Below are 19,160 nucleotides of genomic sequence, written 5' to 3'. Positions count from 1 at the left end.
ATTAGTAATTATATATTTTTAATATCAAAATCAGTGTTTAAATTATATGTTACTTTTGTAATTATATTTTAAATTTTTTGTTTGTTTTAGAAGTTATATCAATTATCCAATGTGGATATTTTCTGCGCTGTGATAAATTTAGAAAATGACAACTAGGCGTGGTATTTGCACTTCTTTTTCCTTTGAATTTTCAGGAAGAAATATTCCTTTGAAAAAATAGGAAATAGCAGAGATTTTGTTTTTGTGAATGTTATCAGAAGAGGCTCTCGCGGCTTGGAAATGAAGTCTAGCGAAAGACAACCCATCCGTCTTCTCTCTCTCTCTCTCTCTCTCTCTCTCTCCTAGTTGGCTGCAAAATGTGACCCATTATTGATTTTTTTTTTATGGATTTTTGTGTGTGTGTCAGAAAATCATCCAACAAAGCTTATTTATATCTTACGTAATTTCCTCCCTCGTGAAGTAAATAACACTATTAACAAACAAAAATAATAAACATTTCGGAGAAATATTAACAACAACAATTAATAATAATAATCAGAGATGTCTCAGATGCCGGTTGGGTTCTTTTTTAATACAGCATTGCAAAACTCATCAGTTACATTAAATCATTGGTTTTTAATGCAAAACCCTTCTTGATAATAACAAGAATGACAATAGTCTTGGGCTGAATAGAGTTTCGATCTTGATGCAACAAACCAGATTCTTCTCCTCCAAAGAATACGATTTTTTTTTTTTTGTAAAAAAAGAAAAGACCAATTGCATGGAACTGTAATAAAATAGAGAGAATTTAGGAACAAAAGGAAGGAAGATGCTCTAACTAATAATGTCGTGAGAGAGAAACACCAATGATTCATCGAATCACATGCACATGGTCATCTGCTGAATCATTTTATTCTCGTTTCTATTATTGTATTTTCGGATATCCGATCTTATGGGTATCGGATATCTCATAGGTATCCTATCCGACGAAGTCGAAGATGAATGCAACAAGATCAAGAGTCGGAATTACAAGTTCGGATTCAGATTTTTCCGAATCATGACAAATTACCAAACAGTTATATTTTCGGATATTCGATCTCATGGGTATCCCACGGGGTCAATTTATTTTTAGCTAGTTTATCATTAAGAATCAAAGGTGAGTGTTGGTCCAAAGACCGAGTATATATTGCGAGAAAAAGGTAGAGATATCAAGATCTGTAAGGTTTAGTATCGCTTAAGAAGGGGAATGTACAATCCATAATACAATGGGCTGAATCAGAGAAGGCCGAGCGTTTTAAGCTGGTGAACATGCTCGGCCGGCAGAGGTGGAGGCGACCATTCCGATCCCGTCGTCTCTCCGTCTACATCCTCAACCACGTATTCCTGTTGGTATTAATCATTATGAAGGAAATTCAGCCGCCAATGTTAAACTTGTAAGGAAAAAAGATTGATCATACGGTTGAAGACTGCTACTGCTACTGCTACTGCTACATATAAGATTATTCTCAATGACCTGGAAGGAGGGGGCAAAAACCATCCCTGATAAGCTGATTTCATCTTAAAAAGCAGGTGGAAAGAAAGGACGGAGCTTTTTTTTTCTTCGGATAATTTCTAAACATCCGATATGTTAAAGGTTATCAGCTATCTTAACATCCTAAGCTGACTTATAAATCAAGAAAGATTACTAAGTGGCCAGCATCTCTAAGCAGGTGAACTTGGCTAACAAAGCTAGAACTAACGGGTGTTCATAAGCAATCTTTGGCACTAGCTTGGAAAGAGAAAAGCTTGAAATCTACGGCAAAAACTCACCTTTGTTAGCATTCTTTTCGCCAGTATGTGGTAATGGCGCTGCCAAATGCGCTGTCCAACCATGGTGGCCACTAATACACTGTAGAATATGCCGATTACGGTAAATAGACCTAGAACTATCAATGCCATAATGAAGAGCAATGGCAATCCGGCCTCCCCAGCACCTCCTATACAGCCACCACATTCACTGGCTGCACTGGCACATCCTTCAAAGCATGCGGTGCAGTCGGTCCACATGCAAAGAGTTCCCGGTAGGTGACAGTCAGCGCATATCCTGCAAGAGAATAAGTCCAATCCAATTACACAATGAATAACTCCAAATCAAACCCATAATCATGCGACACTTAGAGATATCTGCAAATCGATTAAATTCACATTTACATATCATCTCATTTGGTCTTGATAATATCTGTAGTAGGAAGCTTATTGGTAGCTCAGAAAACAAAGAACCAAGATTCTTTAAACAATTAAATCATTCTAATATCCCAATTCTGTCCTGCACCAAAGAACTACCTTACAAATGAAACGATATAACCTGTCAACAGCAGGTACAAGTAGAACAAACTCATGGGTGCGATCGGGCAGCCCTTAAACCCGTACCTATGGACATCCAATTGGTGAGTAAAATCCAGAAGCTTGCCTCTTACCCCAAAAAAAAATATTAATCCATCTAAAGACTGTCTTTGTTTACAATAATTTTTATATAACTAAGTTTCCTCTTCGAAACAAACTTTCTTCTTTCATCATTCCAAAAAAATCCTACAATAAACCATCCAATCCTTTCCCCAGGGATCCCGATTTTAATCCATAAAGCTTCCTGATATGACTAAATAATACACACTAACTCGAGACCAGAAAAAGGAAAAAGCGCACAAAAACAGCAGGTTAAGGAGGGACAGATCCACACAGGAAGATACCAGTAATCTCGCCCGTAACCAAACGAAACTAAATAAATAAAACGGAAATCAAGGTTTACAGTTATACCCAGGGTGACAGCAGCAGAGACATAATTCTCGACAAGGCTGAGCTAAGTCATTCCGAACTCTTCGATCATAACAAGTTATGAAGCATCCAGATAGACCCAGCAAAGCAAAGAACAACAAAGCTCCTGAGCAATAACAAGTATCGTCATGTGAATGTTCTAAAAGAGTAGATATAGTTAAATAATCATTTTGGCGGACTTTTGTTAAAATATGAAATTTCGGGAGGGGATATATTAAATACAGAACAATAATTATCAAAAACTTAATTTGGAAATTCTCGTTGCTGTTCAATATCCTGCATGGTATTTTGTTAGTGCATGATTAACCCTCCCAATCTTTTGATCTAAGCCAAAAGGATTAACTAAGCCTACTTACTTCCCTTCTAACAATGTGGACAGGAATACAGAAAAGAGTATGGATGGCTACATTACATCATCAAAGAGAAAACTCCTTCAAACAGAAGCACAAATTCCTGATCAAAATTAACTTGGATGTGTGCACAGTACCAAACCCAGCATTTTCCATGCCTATAGTTAACGGCAGAAAATGTACCCTACCGCCGAAAATTGGCACAGATGGCAAAATTCAAATTATCCATACAGAGATGTGGGAGCATATTGAACACTACAGGAGTTCTTGGGATCATACCACACATGTAATAAAACGTGACCTCACTGTCAAAACCCCAGATATGACGAAGCCATGATTGTTGGTAACCATCTACAAAATAGACCAAGTAGCCCAGTGCAGCAATTACCTGAGAGAGGAAGAAGTCATTTAGGAAACCTGAATCAGATGTATAAGCAAATGCTGAAATCAAAGAAAAAAACAAGAACCCAGATGAAGAATGAGACATTACAAGTTGAACCGCAAGAAATATGGATAAAATATCTCGAGTAACAAAGAACCGAAACTTCATTGTCCGCCATTTCCTATCTGCAGCACCATGAACTCTCAGATAATATGGGGCCTTGCAGGTTGTGCAGTGTGCAAATGCAAACCCTTCCTGAAATCAAATGATATTATTGCTGCATTACTATTTGTTATTCATGATAAATCCTAGGATCGCTGGAGATTATCATTTCATAAATTGGCAAGACCTTATTAAGTTAAGAAAGCTACCCATGTACCACTGGAAAAGAACGAATGTAATCATTACTCATGAATCATGTTGACAATGACATATATACCAAGTCGAAAGCATAGGCATAAATCATTCATCATTCTGAAACCAGGCGTATGCATATCCTATTTATGACTCCCAAGTATTTTTTTTTCCTCATGCAACAAAAGCGCAATTCGGCAACTTTTACACTACAGGGGCCTTCCTTCCAGCACCTTAATATAAAAAGCCCATCACCAAAAGAAAAGAAAACTACGCAGGTATTTCATATTTGAAACCACGCAAATACAACAGGTATTCACTTAAGAATGCCAATCCAATCCATAAACCTGGGTCAGAATTGAGATAAAATTTAAATTCTATACCTTCACAGCTCTCCAATGATCCAAACATTCCCGATGTACATACTTTGACGTTCCTTTGCATTTACATGGAGCTATGAAATCCCTACCTGAAACAAACAAACAAACAGAATGCCACCACCAAAAGCAGCATGATGTGAAATCGAATTCGCTAGCCATTTCTCTTTCTTCACGATCATTAATCACTCAAAACTAAAAATCGGTGCATCAAATTTCGTTTACCAGCTAGAAGAATTACTTAAGCATATCAATCATGAGTATTAGCACCCAACCCAATAAACCTCAACTGTATTTATATGATATACAACCAGACATAATGGCCCGAATTCATAAAATTTCGTTAATTTATGAGCACTAGAAAGGCCAAAAATAAAAAACCCCATCAGAAAAGGACAGGACCCAATTGAGGATTACCCGCAAAGGGGATGTGAATCAGTGGAAAAACTACAAGGCAGTGAAATCAAGACGGAAAGTAATCTAGGGTTTCAGTGAATACCATCAGTTTCAAGGCAAATTCGACACTGAATCTGTTCACCGGGCCCCGCTTCGAGATCGATCTCACTCGGCTCCGCCATTGGCAACGGCGGCACCAGAGGCGACGACTCCGATTGGTCAGTCATCCCTAATCTGAGAAATACCCAGAGAGAGAGAGAGAGAGGAAGCTTCGATCAGATTCTGTTTTGGGCGTTGTTGGGTTGGTTGGTACAAGGAGAAAAGTGAGATGACCCGGCACCGGTTCTTTTGCCGGCAGAGGAAAGTGCTCTTTATTCTTTATATGTGATTTTACGTTTATGTCCTCCGACCTTCGTCGAATACACGTGTTATCACAAGTTGAAATGATCTTAAGATGGGCTTTGTATTAAGAAGGCCTCTCATAATCTAAATATGGGCTTTTGGGCTTTCCACGTTTTCGTGATTTCAATTCGTTCTCATGTTTTTGCTAAAAATACGATCAAATTTGTCCGTTAATTATTTCAATCATTGTTTGTTTCATACCATTGGGAATTCACAGTTTTGTTTATTCTTTTTTCTAATCTCATTGATTAATTATGTATATATGTGTGTGTAATATGCAAGAATCCAATCCAATGTTTTAGTATTAGAATGGTTTGGTTTACTTTGGTTTAGTTCGGTTAGGGTTTATTAGGGTTTCTTCTTCTATTGTATTTAAGGAACACTTTTCTTATTTTGTAAAGATAACAGAGAACTTTCTCTAAATCCTTCTTCTTCATCTTCCTATTACTACTTTCTTTTTAATCTCTATCTCTGCAACTCTATCTTATTTCAATGGCTTTTGATGTTTTTATCAAAAGTTGATATGGTATCAGAGCTATAACTTTGCTTCCGCATTTTTGTTTTTTTTTCATCCATAGTTTTTTTTCCCTAATTGTTTCTACGCCATGGTCATGGCTTTCTGTGTTTCAGTCTTTGCACACCAAAATCACTCCTCTCATGATTCTCCATCTTTCTTAGATTTTTGTTATGGCTACAACAGCTCATTTTTCTTTAATCTTCTTTCACTCTATTCTCATATCGTGAAAAACGAATCTTTCTCTGATGTTACCCATCTTCTTCTTCATATGATATATGGTGTTTTGCTTCTGCTTCTACATTTCTCTTTTCTTCCGTTTGTCATCTTCCTCTTTATATGTTCTTCTTTCATAAACCTTTGATTTTTAGATAAATATAAAAAAATCCACGTACAAAAAATAAAAAGAAATGTTCGAGCCCGGTTCGAACCGGGGACCTCTAGTGTGAGACTAACGTGATAACCTACTACACCACCCGGACGATGCTTTCGATGTTGACTATGTATGAAAATGAGCAACAAACAGTTACAAGACGTCGCCGTCACCGTCAATCATGGTGAAAGCCAAAGACAAGGGGAAGAAGAAGAAGAAACACAGCAAGTCCGAGGAGAAGCTCAAGAGCGAGGTGAAGGAGAAGAAAATCTCTAAGAAGCACAAACACAAATCCGAAAATCCCGCAATACCCGTGAAGAATGATAAACGCAAGAAGAAACACAAGAAACCAGAGAAATTCGAAGTGCCCAAGACCTACTTACCCGCTCGGGCCGCTCCTTCCAATCCTTATTCCACTCCAACCCCAATTGCTAAAAATGTGTCCGAGTACGGTCCTGAAGACCTCAGAAAGATTTTGAAATCCTACTCGAAGGAAGAGCTTATCGATCTCATATGCAGGAACGCCGAGAAGGGTTGTCGGTTAATCTCCGCCGTCCATGAGTCGGCGGTCGCTCAGCGGCAGATATTCGTGCGTGGTCTCGGACGGGATACGACGCGTGAGAGACTCGAGACGGCTTTCGAACCCTACGGGGAGATAGAGAAGTGCATCGTGGTCACGGATAAAAAGGGCAAAACCAAAGGATACGGCTTCGTCCTGTTCAAGACGCTTAAGGGCGCGAGAAAGGCACTGAAAAGTCCGGAGAAGAAGGTGCATAATCGCACCGTGGTCTGCCGTGTGGCGTTGGGGAGGCCGTCTGGGGATGGGAAAGGGCGGGAGGGGGTTGAACAGGTGAAGATCGATCCTACCCAGATGGCTAATAATCACAATGAAGTGTCTGGGCTTGAGCTTGCTCACGGACATGTGGTCAAGAACGCGCTGCAGCACCATATCGGGTCGTCAGTGTTCGCCGGACAAAACATCCCCTTTTTCGGACAGCCTCATGGTTTTAACCCAATGTATGCAGCAATGGGGGAACCAAGTGGTTGCTGATCTACGGAACTATGCTGCATTTGGCCCTGGTGTAATGAACCAGGGCTTGATGGTGCCACCGAACCACATGGGCATGTTGGGCCAATATGCTGCCGATGGCCACGGAGGTTGCGGCGGCGGTGGAGAACGAGCTTGGTATCTGAGGTAATAAAGACAGTATCACTGGAGAGCGATGCCTTCGGGATTGGCGGACAGACACATGTGGAATGACTCTGCTTAGTTATGAGATCGGCAAGGATTAGCCTTTGAAATCTTGTTGAACGTTTGCATCTAACTTTGGTTGAGGCACAGGAGTTGCCTCTGCTTTCAGCTAAGGCTAATGATTAATGATATCTTACTTACGGTCTGGCCGGAGCTTCTTACGCTTTCTTTTGCCATTCGGTTTGCACCTTTCAATCTGGTCTCTGTCTTGCTCACAGGGTCTTGGTTCGAGATTTCTTTGTCAAGATGTGTTTTTTTACCAATGGCTAGAATATGTTTTTGTTGTCTGAAAATGTACACAAGCCCCTCCGTTTCTGCACTTGGCTTCGCTCTCTTAAAAGGGTTTTCAAAGTGACCAGTTTTCAGCGGATCAATCCTTTGCTTCCAACTCCATATCTTTGATATTTGTTTCTTCTTTCTTCGTTGATGTTTTTTAAGAGTTTTGCAATGCCCATCTCTTCCCTTCAAAACATGGACTATCTCTCTAGTTCCGGATCTTGGGATGTTCAGTTCCTGTGGCCTTGGAGGACTCTCTGTATAAGTGTTTTTCCTTGTCTATATTCCTTGTAAGCGTGCTTCAGTGATCATGGGAAGAATATCTGAGAACAAAATCTGTTTACATCTCCTGTTTCCTCGTATTATGTTAATGTACATATTGCAGGTCTTGACCACGTGAGCTGCCGAGGCACACGTGTCTTGAGAGAGGACATAAATTATAATAACCATTTGAGTTCATGTCGTTATGCGTAAAGAGGTTTTAAATTCATTCGTATTTGTTGGAGTTCTACGTGTTGTAAATAATACAAGGCAGCTTGAAAATTCCCAGCCTCAAACTAAAGCCCCAATCCCTAAATCCTTTCTCGCTCCTCCCCAGCCAGCCATGGTGAAAACCCTAGACAAATCTCGGAAGCGCAAGCGCACCAAGCCCAAATCCAAGAAAATCGATAAGAAGAACATATCGAAACCCGAATCCTCGGCGTCACATCCCTACTCTAGTGCCGACGACAAAGATTCCGACTCGGAGTCTGGATTCGACCCGGCGGAGCTCCGGGAGCTTCTGCAACCCTATTCCAAGGAACAGCTTGTCGACCTCGTTTGCTCCGCCGCGGAGAAGCAACCCTCGATCTTCTCCGCCATCCTGGACGTTGCCGACTGCGATGTCACCCACCGAAAAATCTTTGTCTACGGTCTCCCGTGGGAGACCACGCGCCAGTGTCTACTGGATGTCTTTGAGAGATACGGAGAGATCGAGGAGTGCAACGTCGTTATGGATAAGGCCACAGGGAAGGCCAAAGGGTTCGCATTCGTTCTGTTCAAATCGAGTAAAGGCGCGAAATTGGCGCTGAAGGAACCGAAGAAGAAGATCCTTAACCGGACAGCGACGTGCCAACTGGCATCGATGGGGCCGGCGGCCGCAACCAAGGGGCAGGAGCAAACGGGACCGGTGAAGATTAACCTGGTTCAGCAGCAGCAGCCACCTCAGGGACAACAGGTATTGTGCGGTGGTGTCGCCGTGGTGCCGTCTTTGCTAGGACAGCATCCAGGTCTGAACCTGGTTTACGGGTCTGGATTATTGGGTGACCAGGCTCTAGGAGCCTCAGGAGGATATATGTATCCGGTGTTGGCAGGTGCACTTAGCCATGGTGCGTTTGACAACGGTGGGTTCGGTTCTGGCTTTGTGAGTGGCGGGTTGGACCGGTTGGTGCAAACGAGCTCTGGTGGAGTTGGAGGACCAGGTGGTGGAGCTGGTTTGCATTACTTAAGAGGTGAGAGTTTTCAGAGTGTTAATCCAAATCCCCATATCGGAAAAATAAGGGGTGGCAGCGATCAGGAGGCCGATGGGTCGTTCCCAGTTACTCATCCTATTCCTATAGATGGTATGTTTACTGTGACCTTTTAAGATCTCATTTTGTGTTTTAGCAATTTCTGCTTTAAAATTGTGTTTTGAAGAATTTGTTTGGATTACAAAATGGATGATGTTCTTTCCAGCTCGGGATTCTTAGAAGTTGTCTGGTCTTAAGCTTCTTAGGTAGATACAGGCCATAAAGCTCTCGACTTGTATCCACATTTTAGGCTGGGGATTGATGTTTGGTTTTAAGCCTAAAGAAGGTTGGCTATTAGGATGAATTTCTACCGGATTTGATTATGTTGGCTTGGAAATAGGTTGTAGTTAAATTGTTTTTGTTAGGCAACACTATCTCTCGAAGTGAAATTTGCTCTGGATCCTTGTTTGAATGTTTATCAAAGATTCCAGTGCCTTATCCTCTAACTGGCTGTTGCTGAATGTATCACTCTGACTCTAGTCTTCTGTTTTCTTTGTTTTCAGCGATTTCTGTTTTTTTTCTTCTTTTAATTTTCTGTTTTGGTTTTCCTCTATGTTTTGTTTTTCTGTTTTTCTTCTTTTCGGTCGTCCTCTGCGTTTGATTTTTCTGTTCTCTTCTTTTTGGTTTTCTTCTGTTTTTGTTTTTCCTTATTTTCTTCTTGTTGGTTTTTTCTCTGTACTTTCAGTTTTCGTTTTTATATATACTTAACGCCAGTGTCTCCTTTGGCACGGTTCAGAGAAGTTTATTTCTTGTTGGGGGTAGGATTTGTGTTTTGTTCTTCCAAGTTTTTCATATTCTTGAGTGAATATTGGTGATGTCGCCTGCTGAATTTTTCGAGCTGAGTTCTCAGAAGTATATTACGATTCGCATTCTTTTATCTTATTTTTTATTTGAGCCTTGCATTTGCGGCTCATATGTTTTCTCTGATGTTACGGTCTGAATTGTTCTCCATCTTTCTCGCTGTCTCATTCTGATCCTTTTCTTGCTCTGCCTTAGATATGGCTCTTTCTGATTTCAATGTTGTGTCAATGAAAAACACTAATATGTTTCAAGGCGAGCTTCTTTCGCTATTTTATGCCAGTTTTTATACTCTTTCTCATTTGAGTTCGATTCTGTGTATTGCAGTTCCCTTTTGACGTTTTGTTTTTGTTTTTCCTTTTCGGGATTTATTGGATATCTTCGTGCGGGTTCTGATCACTCATGTTTCTATCTTCTCAATTGCTCAAAAGTTATTTGATAAATATTATGTTTGTTTTTATGTGAATGGACTTCGGGCTTTGCAGATGGCATGGTGGGCTATGAGCTTTGAGAATGGTAACCATTCACTTTTCGAGTCGGGTCATGTTCTTTTTCACATTCTTTCTCCTAAGATTTTCATTGACATTTGACAATCGTATCACTTCTTTCTGTTGTATTAACTTCTGGATATCGTAATCAAATTATCAAAATCCCTTCTAGGCATTTTGTTGTATCTCTTCTTCTTATCTTTTCATGTTACCCTTTTGCTCACATTTTTTTTTGGTTTGGTAGTGCTCCATAGAATGAGGCCTTTCACATGTGAAACTCTTCATGTTTCTTCCCCCTTAAGTCATTGATTGATGACACTTGCACCATGCCCGAGTTCTGTCTTTTCTTTACGAGGTTTCTTCATTTTTGTTTTGTCCAAGATAACTAGTGGACAAAAGCATAGTAATTTTTTGTGAAATTTGAAACATTATTAGCCCGTCTTTCTGAGAGCCAGGTGTATGCAAATAATGATGCTCTGCGGACTCCAGGGGTATGTCACCGCTTCCTGATTAAGTTATCTTTATCTGCATCTACTTGTTTGTGTTGTATCTATGAAGCAAGTACGCTGTTAAAACTCAAGACATTTTTGTGAGCAGGGTTAGGATAAAAACTGGCCAGGAATTAGAATCTAGTAGGAGCTAGACCTATTTCCGGTCCACTGGCCTACACAAAGCTTTGTACTTCACATTCTGGCTTGCGGAAGATCAACTTGGTCAATCTTTAATATGTCCGTAAGTTGGATATATATTGAAGAGACTCTCTTATAAATCCCGGAGGCCCCCAAAACCTGGAGAGATGCTTCTTTCAGTGCATGGTTGGCCTATCGGGGTCTACAAAGAAGGGTAACAATATGGGTGGGAGCCATAAAGGGTTATGTTTCTATATCAAAATGGTTCCCCTTTTGTTTTGTAGCTCTCTTTCTTACTCACAACGGCACAAAGATCGGCACAGTGTTCAAATGTGTGTGGAAATGATTTGTGCAGAGGAAGACAGGTGAAGGGCTCTTTCTTCAAAGATTTGGTAACATCCCAGGTTGCTGGTTCTCATTTCTCATGGGGCTATTCGGCCATATCGGATAAACCATTTCCCGTGTTGTTAGTTTTAACTTTTAGATCAACACACGATATTAGGCCATGGCGGGAGACGACCGCACGTTTGGCCGAAATGAGATGAAAATGGATGATCACTCTAGTTGGGTACTGTATTTACTTACTATTTCTAAGAGGCACAAAATTTTTGCAGAGACTGGAATTCTTGATAGATCAGGGGGCGCAAAATGCAAAAAAGTAAAATATTTGGGCTATTCTTGGAAAAAATGAAAAATATGGGTGTTAATTAGAATAGTAAAAAATTTAGGATCGTTATGGATCGGGAGAATTGAACCCGACGTGAATCGAACACGCAACCTTCTGATCTGGAGTCAGACGCGCTACCATTGCGCCACGGATCCTGTTGTTAAATCTCTCTCCTGGAATTTAAATCAATTAATAAAAAATAATATTTTAGCTTCCCGGCCAATAAGATTTTTACATATACTCCAAAATCACTCACTATTCACGAGATCTTTACCCTACCAATTTTTCTAAAAATAAAATCCCATCATTAGGAACGATGAACCACTGTTATACAGCTGTTACTCCACGAGATCCCCGTGTGGGTACTCATCCACGATCCGATGATCGGTTTCCCTTTCGCCACGTGTTCGGGTCAGATAGCGAGTAGCACGTGTTCTCCATACTCGCAGGCGGACATAGTCTCGTGTCCATCGGAAGTGTTGGCAAAGGCCCCCGATGACTTGTCTCTTCGGCCGTCCCATCCAACGCAATTAAAATCAGTTAAATCGTTACGTCATATTGAACGGTCCAATCCAAGCGAATTCCTGAATCTTACTTGTATCATCCGTAATGCCATTATTATTTTTTACATATATATTATATATATGTATGCAATCGTTTTGATTGTGTTACCTCTGTTTACTTTGTTATGTATGTCTCTATATAATAAACATCATACAATACAGTGCCACGTTTATACGCTTTCTCCTGCCGTTGATAAAGTTACAGCGATCACGGCTGCTGGAAAAAAAAAAGGGTTTTTGTGTCCGTGAGCGTCAGCAGCCACGTCATCACCACCGACACGTGTCCATTACAGCCCCCACACGCCACACGATCCATTGGCTCGTCCGGTCATAGCCTCCGGTCTGATTCTCTCTCGCTCTTCTCTACCTCTCTCTCTCTCTTCACCAAATATTTGGGCGCAGAATCTCTCTCTCTCTCTCAAGGAAAAATAAAAAGGAAAAACTGTGTAGAAAGGTCTTCTATTTCATACAAATGGCGTTTGGAAACCCTAGAGGGAGTTCGCCGTCTTGGCTATGAGTATGGGGAGTTTTCGGATTAATTCCGCGGCAGATTCCGATTTCAGTGCAGATTCGTCCTCCTGTAACGGTGGGTTTGGAGTTCTTGTTCGATTTTTGTCTGAAATCCGCAAAAAAATGATGTTTGGGGACCTCGATTCTTTTATCGTTAGCAACGGAAATGTGAATTTGTTTCTGAAAGTTTCTAGCTTTCTGTTTGGTTTGAGCGGAGCTGATGGATCGTAGTAAAGCTTTTCTCTTTTGTGCTTGTTTTAGCGTAAGCTGTCAGCTTAGTTGAGCAAAGGAGAAAACTTTATTAGAAATTGTTTGATTTCGAAACTTTATTGAGCACTCTATTCAATTAATCAATACTCTTCGAAAAAATTGTTAGAAATTGTTTGATCTCGAAACTTAAGCTGTTTACGCGCTTGTCCGCAGCTTTTCCGACGCACCCAGAATAGTTTCTCGTCTCAATCTCGGGGTAGTTGCATCTGTATTGAAGATTTAGGATTTGTGGATGCCGCTTCTGTGTAGTTGGTTCTGATTAAGAGCCTGCTTGAGTTGGGTTTCTCTTTCTCTTGCATTTGGAACCTTTTGGAAGGTTTCTTGCTCGGTATTGCGAAGGGGTTTTAGAACTTCAATGCCCTATGGCTGAAGACAGCCTGCGGGGTGGTGGGCTTTCTTCTGGTCTGGCTGTTATACTGAAAGGCAAAGATTCTAAAGATAGTTCATCCAAAACTCGTCTTGTCCCATGTTTTGATGATTCTGGTCACCAACCTCTAGAAAGGACTATCGAGTACATATTTGGTCTCCCGGAAAAGTCGATCGGTCCGGTGGATGGTCCTGTAGACAGTGGCTTGATTCGTACCATATTCAGGAACCATTTCTCCAAGCTACACTTAAACTCGGATGCCTCAGTTATCAACAGAGATGGAATCTGTGTTGTTCACCATGGCGTTGGACCCCCTGTTGTTGACCTTGAAGAGTACAGCATATGTGGTGATATTAGGATTGTAAAACCGTCTCTGGTATTGGAGAGTCTAGCACTGTTCAGCAGCGCCAGGGCTAATGCTTGTATCTGGAAAGGAAAATGGATGTATGAAGTTACTTTGGAAACATCAGGAATTCTACAGCTTGGATGGGCAACCATTGCTTGCCCATTCACTGACCAGAAAGGTGTTGGTGATGCTGATGATTCGTATGCATTCGATGGTCGGAGGGTAAGCAAATGGAATAAAGAAGCTGAACCGTATGGCCAGTCATGGGTAGCAGGTGATGTCATTGGTTGCTGCATAGATTTGAACTGCGATGAGATATCATTCTTTAGGAACGGTGTCTCTCTCGGGATTGCTTTTTCTGGGATCAGAAAACTTGGACCCGGATTTGGATATTACCCTGCTATTTCTATCTCCCAAGGCGAAAGATGCGAACTGAATTTTGGTGCTTACCCGTTCAAGTACCCGATAGAAGGTTTCCTACCGCTTCAAGAACCGCCATCTGGAAGATCTTTTGCAGCCCAGCTGCTAAAATGTTTCTCAAGACTGTTGGATCTGCAATCAGATAGGAATGACTGTTCCCTGGCTGATAAATTAATGAGAGTGAAGAGGTTTGTACCTGTCGAAGAACTCTTTCATCCTGTTTCCAGTGCCATATGTGATGAGTTCTTCTCCATACTTGAGCAAGATCCCAGGTTACCTGAGTATATCGGACGGGGTGCCTTTTTATCATTCGTTATGGGGGTTTTCAGAATTCAAACGCCGCACGATTGTTCGAGTTTGGACAGAATTCTCAATGTGTTTCTTGAGTTTCGACAATCCAGTTTGTTCTTTGAGCATGTGATAGCTGCCCTTGCATGTGGTTGTAAAACATCTACGTTGATGCTGACAGAATGCCCATATTCAGGAGCATATCCCTATCTTGCGTTGGCTTGTCACTTGTTAAGGCGGGAAGAATTGATGGTCCAATGGTGGAGATCCTTGTATTTTGAGTTTTTGTTTGAAGGTTTCTTGTCATGCAGGAGTCCCAACCTGCAGGATCTTCAGCAATTAATGCCTGTTGTTTGGTGGCCTGGATCCTGTGAGGAAGTCTCTTATGAGAGTAGCATGGGATTGACTGTTGCTGCTTTGTCTGAAGCCTTAAACAAGGTACTCTCCTATAGATTAGAATTTATTTTACTGATCTAGTGGTCTCCTTTTGCTTTAAAGTATATAAAAAAAAAACACTGCTTCACCTTCCCTGGATTTAGCTTGTGCGGATTCAGACATTATCAGGAAAGTAATCCATTCTTTCTCTTGGAATTCAGATAGAAGAGAAACAGAGGGATCTATGCCTCTTGGTCATACAATTCATACCCCCTGTGTCACCTCCCCAGCTCCCTGGTTCAGTGTTCAGAAGATTTTTGCAGAACCTTCTGTTGAAGAACCGAGGTGCTGATAGGACCTTGGCTCCTCATGGAGTTACACGCAATTCTGTTCTTGTTTCTCTATTTGCAGTTATACTCCATTTTCTATCAGAGGGTTTCAACATGTTGAAAGGCAGTAAAGCCAACCATCAGGATGCTGGTTTTCTTCACCGAGGTGGTCAGCACAAGTTTCCCCTGACTCTGTTTCTCAGGAATGATCCACATCGAGCAGACATCGCTAGGCTTGGAGGATCCTTTAATCACTTATCTAAATCATATCCCACGAATGGTCAAGAAGAAGAAGTGATTCGGTGGGAAGAAGACTGCTCGGACGATGAAGATAATAGGGTTACTCATGCAACTAAGAAAAAACCATGTTGTTGTTTAACTTATGATGCTGATCTCACAAGAACCTTGAAGGAACGGGTAAAAAACGCGGTTAAAAGTTCTCATGGTCAGTGCAGCTCAATGCCTGAGAGTTCCTCCCATGTTTCTGCAGAATGTAGTACTGAAACTTTCAGTGAAGAAATAGCAGACAAACCTAGCTCAAGTGATCATTCTGAGTCTGAGTTTGGTTATCGTCCATTACGGTTTATAAGTATTACACCACAGGAGAACAGAATTTCTTCTGCTACACTAAGCGAAGAAGAACTTTTGGATGCTCTGTTGCTGTTATATCATATTGGTGTTGCACCAAACTTCAAGCAGGTAATGGGTTTTCATGGAAAGGCTGTTTCCATCCTGCTGCAGTTTCAAGTTTCAACCTTTACTTCTTTTCCTCTTCCATTGCTGGCCAGAATCGTCTTCCATCATTTTTCTGTTCTGCATCAATTCATGTGATACATGTTACACCCTTGTAGCTTGAAAGTCTGACAGATTTTCCTTGTCTCTAGGCTTCATATTACATGTCTCACCAATCACAATCAATATCGCTTCTCGAAGAAACTGATAAACAGATAAGGGAACGGGCATGCACCGGCAGCCAATTAAGGCGTTTGAAGGAAGCTCGAAACACATACAGGGAAGAAGTTGTTAATTGTGTTAGACATTCTGTGTGGTAATGTTTTACTTCCCTTCTGACTCGATGTGTTTACAAGTTGATAGGAATTCCAGAGAGGATGCTGATAATAATGATTTATCTAGGGCAATTTTGCATGCCTTTTTTTTTGTTCTCTTTTCTCATCCTGAGTCATTTTTACAGGTTCCGCATCTCGTTATTCTCTCGGTGGAAGCAAAGAGGAATGTATGCGTTGTGCATGTGGGTTGTGCAGTTCCTTCTGACACTCAGCAAAATGGACTGTGTGTTTGTTTATATCCCAGAGTTCTACCTTGAATCTTTGGTAAATTCCTTCCTCTGATTAATTTATTGGTTGTCTTTGATATGTCAAGAGATATGGTCGTTTTCTCTTCGATGAAGGCCTGTTCTTTTTTATGTTTTCAATGTTATTAGGGATTTTCTTGAAAAACGTTTTAACAAAATCTGGGTAATGACAAATGTCTTCAGAGTCCTGAATCCCAATATCGTAGGTCATTGTATCGGGTGAATAGTGAGACCGGGACATTAAAAGGCTGCCTCGCAAGCAATATATCGTGGGATTTCAGTTTGTGGGCTGGGACATTATGCTGTTCTCTTTCGTCTTTTCTCTGTTAAAAACTGTTCGATTTATATCTCTCTGTTTTTTCTGTTGCTCTCAGGTAGACTGTTTCCATGTGCTTCGCAAGAGCGATCCCCCCTTTGTTCCTTCAACAATATTTCTCACTCAAGGACTCTCATCCTTTGTATGTCCAAATTGCTCATCACGCTCTTTTTATCTTTTTCTATTGCCTTAATGTTATTGGTCTCGGTATGGTGCAATTTTCTTGAGACCTTCAATATGCATCTTCTGTTTGAAAGACTGGAGACTTTTTAACTTTATCTATAGCCTGCACGCATATGAATTATTTGACATGATGATCATTGGCTGCAGCATCATGATCATGTTTGTTGGAATGCATGTTTTTGGTTTTCACAGTTGCGTAATGGTTGTAATCATGGTTACTGCTAATACTTGCTTATCAGGTCACATTTGTAGTTACTCACTTCAATGATGCAAGAATATCAAGCACGGATCTGAGAGATCTTCTTCTCCAGTCGATATCTGTACTTGTACAGTACAAGGAGTATTTGGAAGCTTTCGAGAACAATGAGTCAGCTATGCTTCACATGCCTTCAGCACTGTTGTCTGCATTTGACAACAGATCCTGGATTCCCGTCACGAATATACTTCTGCGCCTGTTCAAGGGTTCAGGGTTTAGTTCATTAAAGCATGGGGAATCGTCTTTCTCATCCGTTGTTTTCCAGGTGGGTTTGATTAGATTAACCTTTTTTTCCTGTTTTTATTCTTGTCTCCTCTTTGAAGCCGTGTCTCTTAGTGTAATTGCTTTTGTTCTGTCTTGTCTTCTAGGGCCTTCTACGAGATGCTTGTATCAATGACGGGGAACTATTCTCAACTTTTCTTAACCGGCTGTTTAACACGCTAAGCTGGACTATGACTGAGTTTTCTGTTTCGGTGCGAGAAATGCAAGAAAAGTATCAGGTAAGATGATCTTTTGACTATAACACTATGGTCATTAGATCATGTTCACTTCTCATTGTTCAAGTCATTGCTCTCTCTTTACTACATGATAACATCCATTCTACCTATGCAGTTGCTGGAGTTTCAGCAAAGGAAATGCTGTGTTATCTTTGAACTCTCTTGCAATCTCGCGAGAGTCTTGGAGTTCTGCACCCATGCAATTCCACAAGCTTTTCTTTCCGGCTCTGACACAAATCTTCGCCGGCTCACAGAGTTGATTCTTTTCATCTTGAATCACATGACGTCAGCTGTAGATGATGAGTTCTTCAACCTGTAAGTTTGGTTAACTTAAACACGGTTGCAGTAAAAAGAAAAAAGAAAGAGAAAGTTTTACGAATGTTCAAATGGAGCAGTTGACGGATTGGCTCTGTGCCTTCTTCCTGCAGATCACTTAGGCGACATGGAAAATCTTCAGAGAAAGTGGACCGAGGGGTCATATTAGCTCCTCTTGTGGGTATCGTCTTGAACCTACTGGATGCTGCTGAAGACGCGAAATGTGGGAAACAACACGATGTTGTCAGTGTTTTTGCTAGCATGGACTGCCCTGATACTGTCTTTTACGGGTTTCAGTATCTCCTGGAATATAATTGGGTAAGTACTAAGTACTAAGTTTCGGTGATATGCTCTGTAACATCTGATTAAAGAATATTTGGAACCGGTTCTGGTCATATGCATATCCGATTTCCATCTCCCGTTCTTAGCCATGTTCTTCGTTACATTTCAGGACGGATGCATTGCTGGGGATGCGTATCTACGGAAACTGGGACAACTGGAAAACTTCATGAGCCTTCTCATATGCCGGGCCTCATCGAAAGAAGCCGAGACAATAGAGTTCGGGAAAGGGACAGAAACAGAAGACAACGTGTGTTGCATCTGCTATTCATGCGAAGCAGATGCAACGTTTCTGCCGTGTTCACATAGGTCGTGCTACGGCTGCATAACCAGACATCTTCTGAACTGCGAGAGATGTTTCTTCTGCAACGTCACTGTCATTGATGTCCTGAGAGACGACGACCAGAGAAGCACTTGAAAAAACGCTGTTTTTTGGCTTTTGGTTTCTTGCTTGCGTTTCCAGGTCAGTTGCTGATGTGGCAAGCAATTTCTTTCTCGACTTCTGAAAATCTGTGGGGTTACGTAGAAAATGCAAAACGTAGGGTGGGGGGAGGAGGAGGAAAGAAAAGAAAAAAAAAAGAAAGAAATACGAGTAGGACAATAATGATTACAAACATGTTCAAGAACACGTGGAACTAGAATCTTGATTCGTATTTAGACAAATATTATTGTCGGTATAGTGTTTAGAGGGCAAGTGGAGAAACCCGAAAGAAAAAAGGTCTGATAATTTTGTAGGATCTGTCTGTCCTTTATGGGAACTTCTGTGTTTTTCCCTTTTGTTTTTCCCATGTATATATGCGGATGGATCGGAAACGAACCTCTCTCCAAGTTTCCCATCTATATAGTTTTGTCTACTTGGTGTCTTGTCTGGTTCGTAAT

The 19,160-nt window shown here is 41.0% G+C and overlaps 4 protein-coding genes and 1 non-coding gene across 6 annotated transcripts; 3 read left to right on the top strand and 2 right to left on the bottom strand.

Moving 5' to 3' along the window:
- Positions 1-1,136: 1,136 nt before the first annotated feature.
- Positions 1,137-5,005, bottom strand: LOC104804151. Its single transcript, XM_010528338.1, has 7 exons — positions 4,753-5,005; positions 4,260-4,345; positions 3,631-3,777; positions 3,420-3,528; positions 2,773-2,896; positions 1,789-2,062; positions 1,137-1,362 (listed from the first exon to the last, which is right to left on the bottom strand). The coding sequence occupies exons 1-7, from the start codon at positions 4,874-4,876 to the stop codon at positions 1,255-1,257; spliced, it is 972 nt and encodes a 323-aa protein (XP_010526640.1). The 5' UTR covers positions 4,877-5,005; the 3' UTR covers positions 1,137-1,254.
- Positions 5,006-5,366: 361 nt separating this feature from the next.
- LOC104804148 (UBP1-associated proteins 1B) lies at positions 5,367-7,483 on the top strand. Its single transcript, XM_010528337.1, is given in 2 exon segments — positions 5,367-6,967; positions 6,969-7,483. Coding segments are annotated over 2 exon segments (1,017 nt in total). The 5' UTR covers positions 5,367-6,119; the 3' UTR covers positions 7,138-7,483.
- Positions 7,484-7,581: 98 nt separating this feature from the next.
- Positions 7,582-11,713, top strand: LOC104804147 (UBP1-associated proteins 1A). 2 transcript variants are annotated; one of them, XM_010528336.2, is made up of 3 exons: positions 7,582-9,067; positions 10,755-10,790; positions 10,897-11,713. In XM_010528336.2, exons 1-2 carry the CDS (start codon positions 7,933-7,935, stop codon positions 10,766-10,768), a joined length of 1,149 nt encoding a protein of 382 aa, XP_010526638.2. In that variant the 5' UTR covers positions 7,582-7,932; the 3' UTR covers positions 10,769-10,790; positions 10,897-11,713. The 2 variants fall into 2 exon arrangements, with proteins under 2 accessions (XP_010526638.2, XP_010526637.2); XM_010528335.2 differs by having other exon boundaries at positions 10,297-10,790; positions 10,897-11,541.
- On the bottom strand, positions 11,679-11,750 carry TRNAW-CCA. Its single transcript has one exon. It is a non-coding gene; the product is annotated as a tRNA-Trp (tRNA).
- A 761-nt stretch (positions 11,751-12,511) lies between these two features.
- Positions 12,512-19,145, top strand: LOC104804146 (E3 ubiquitin-protein ligase RKP). The gene is made up of 11 exons (XM_010528334.2): positions 12,512-12,744; positions 13,092-14,797; positions 14,956-15,762; positions 15,948-16,111; positions 16,256-16,394; positions 16,750-16,833; positions 17,114-17,395; positions 17,499-17,630; positions 17,743-17,942; positions 18,056-18,260; positions 18,394-19,145. Exons 2-11 carry the CDS (start codon positions 13,301-13,303, stop codon positions 18,697-18,699), a joined length of 3,816 nt encoding a protein of 1,271 aa, XP_010526636.1. The 5' UTR covers positions 12,512-12,744; positions 13,092-13,300; the 3' UTR covers positions 18,700-19,145.
- Positions 19,146-19,160: the final 15 nt, after the last annotated feature.

This window comes from Tarenaya hassleriana, unplaced genomic scaffold (genome assembly GCF_000463585.1).
Source record: "Tarenaya hassleriana unplaced genomic scaffold, ASM46358v1 Cleome9, whole genome shotgun sequence".
In the NCBI taxonomy this organism is placed as follows: domain Eukaryota; kingdom Viridiplantae; phylum Streptophyta; class Magnoliopsida; order Brassicales; family Cleomaceae; genus Tarenaya; species Tarenaya hassleriana.
This window is presented reverse-complemented; position numbering and strand designations above follow the sequence as displayed.

Coding starts and splice junctions, on each gene's coding strand:
- LOC104804151 (XM_010528338.1), bottom strand. CDS start 4,876: ATGACTGACCAATCGGAGTCGTCGCCTCTGGTGCCGCCGTTGCCAATG. Junction 4,346..4,752: donor AATTTGCCTTGAAACTGATG/GTATTCACTGAA, acceptor TGTTTGTTTCAG/GTAGGGATTTCATAGCTCCA. Junction 2,063..2,772: donor CTCTGCTGCTGTCACCCTGG/GTATAACTGTAA, acceptor ATTCTCTTGCAG/GATATGCGCTGACTGTCACC.
- LOC104804147 (XM_010528335.2), top strand. CDS start 7,933: ATGCGTAAAGAGGTTTTAAATTCATTCGTATTTGTTGGAGTTCTACGT. Junction 9,068..10,296: donor TCATCCTATTCCTATAGATG/GTATGTTTACTG, acceptor CGGGCTTTGCAG/ATGGCATGGTGGGCTATGAG.
- LOC104804146 (XM_010528334.2), top strand. CDS start 13,301: ATGGCTGAAGACAGCCTGCGGGGTGGTGGGCTTTCTTCTGGTCTGGCT. Junction 16,112..16,255: donor TGTGTTAGACATTCTGTGTG/GTAATGTTTTAC, acceptor TCATTTTTACAG/GTTCCGCATCTCGTTATTCT. Junction 16,395..16,749: donor AGTTCTACCTTGAATCTTTG/GTAAATTCCTTC, acceptor TGTTGCTCTCAG/GTAGACTGTTTCCATGTGCT.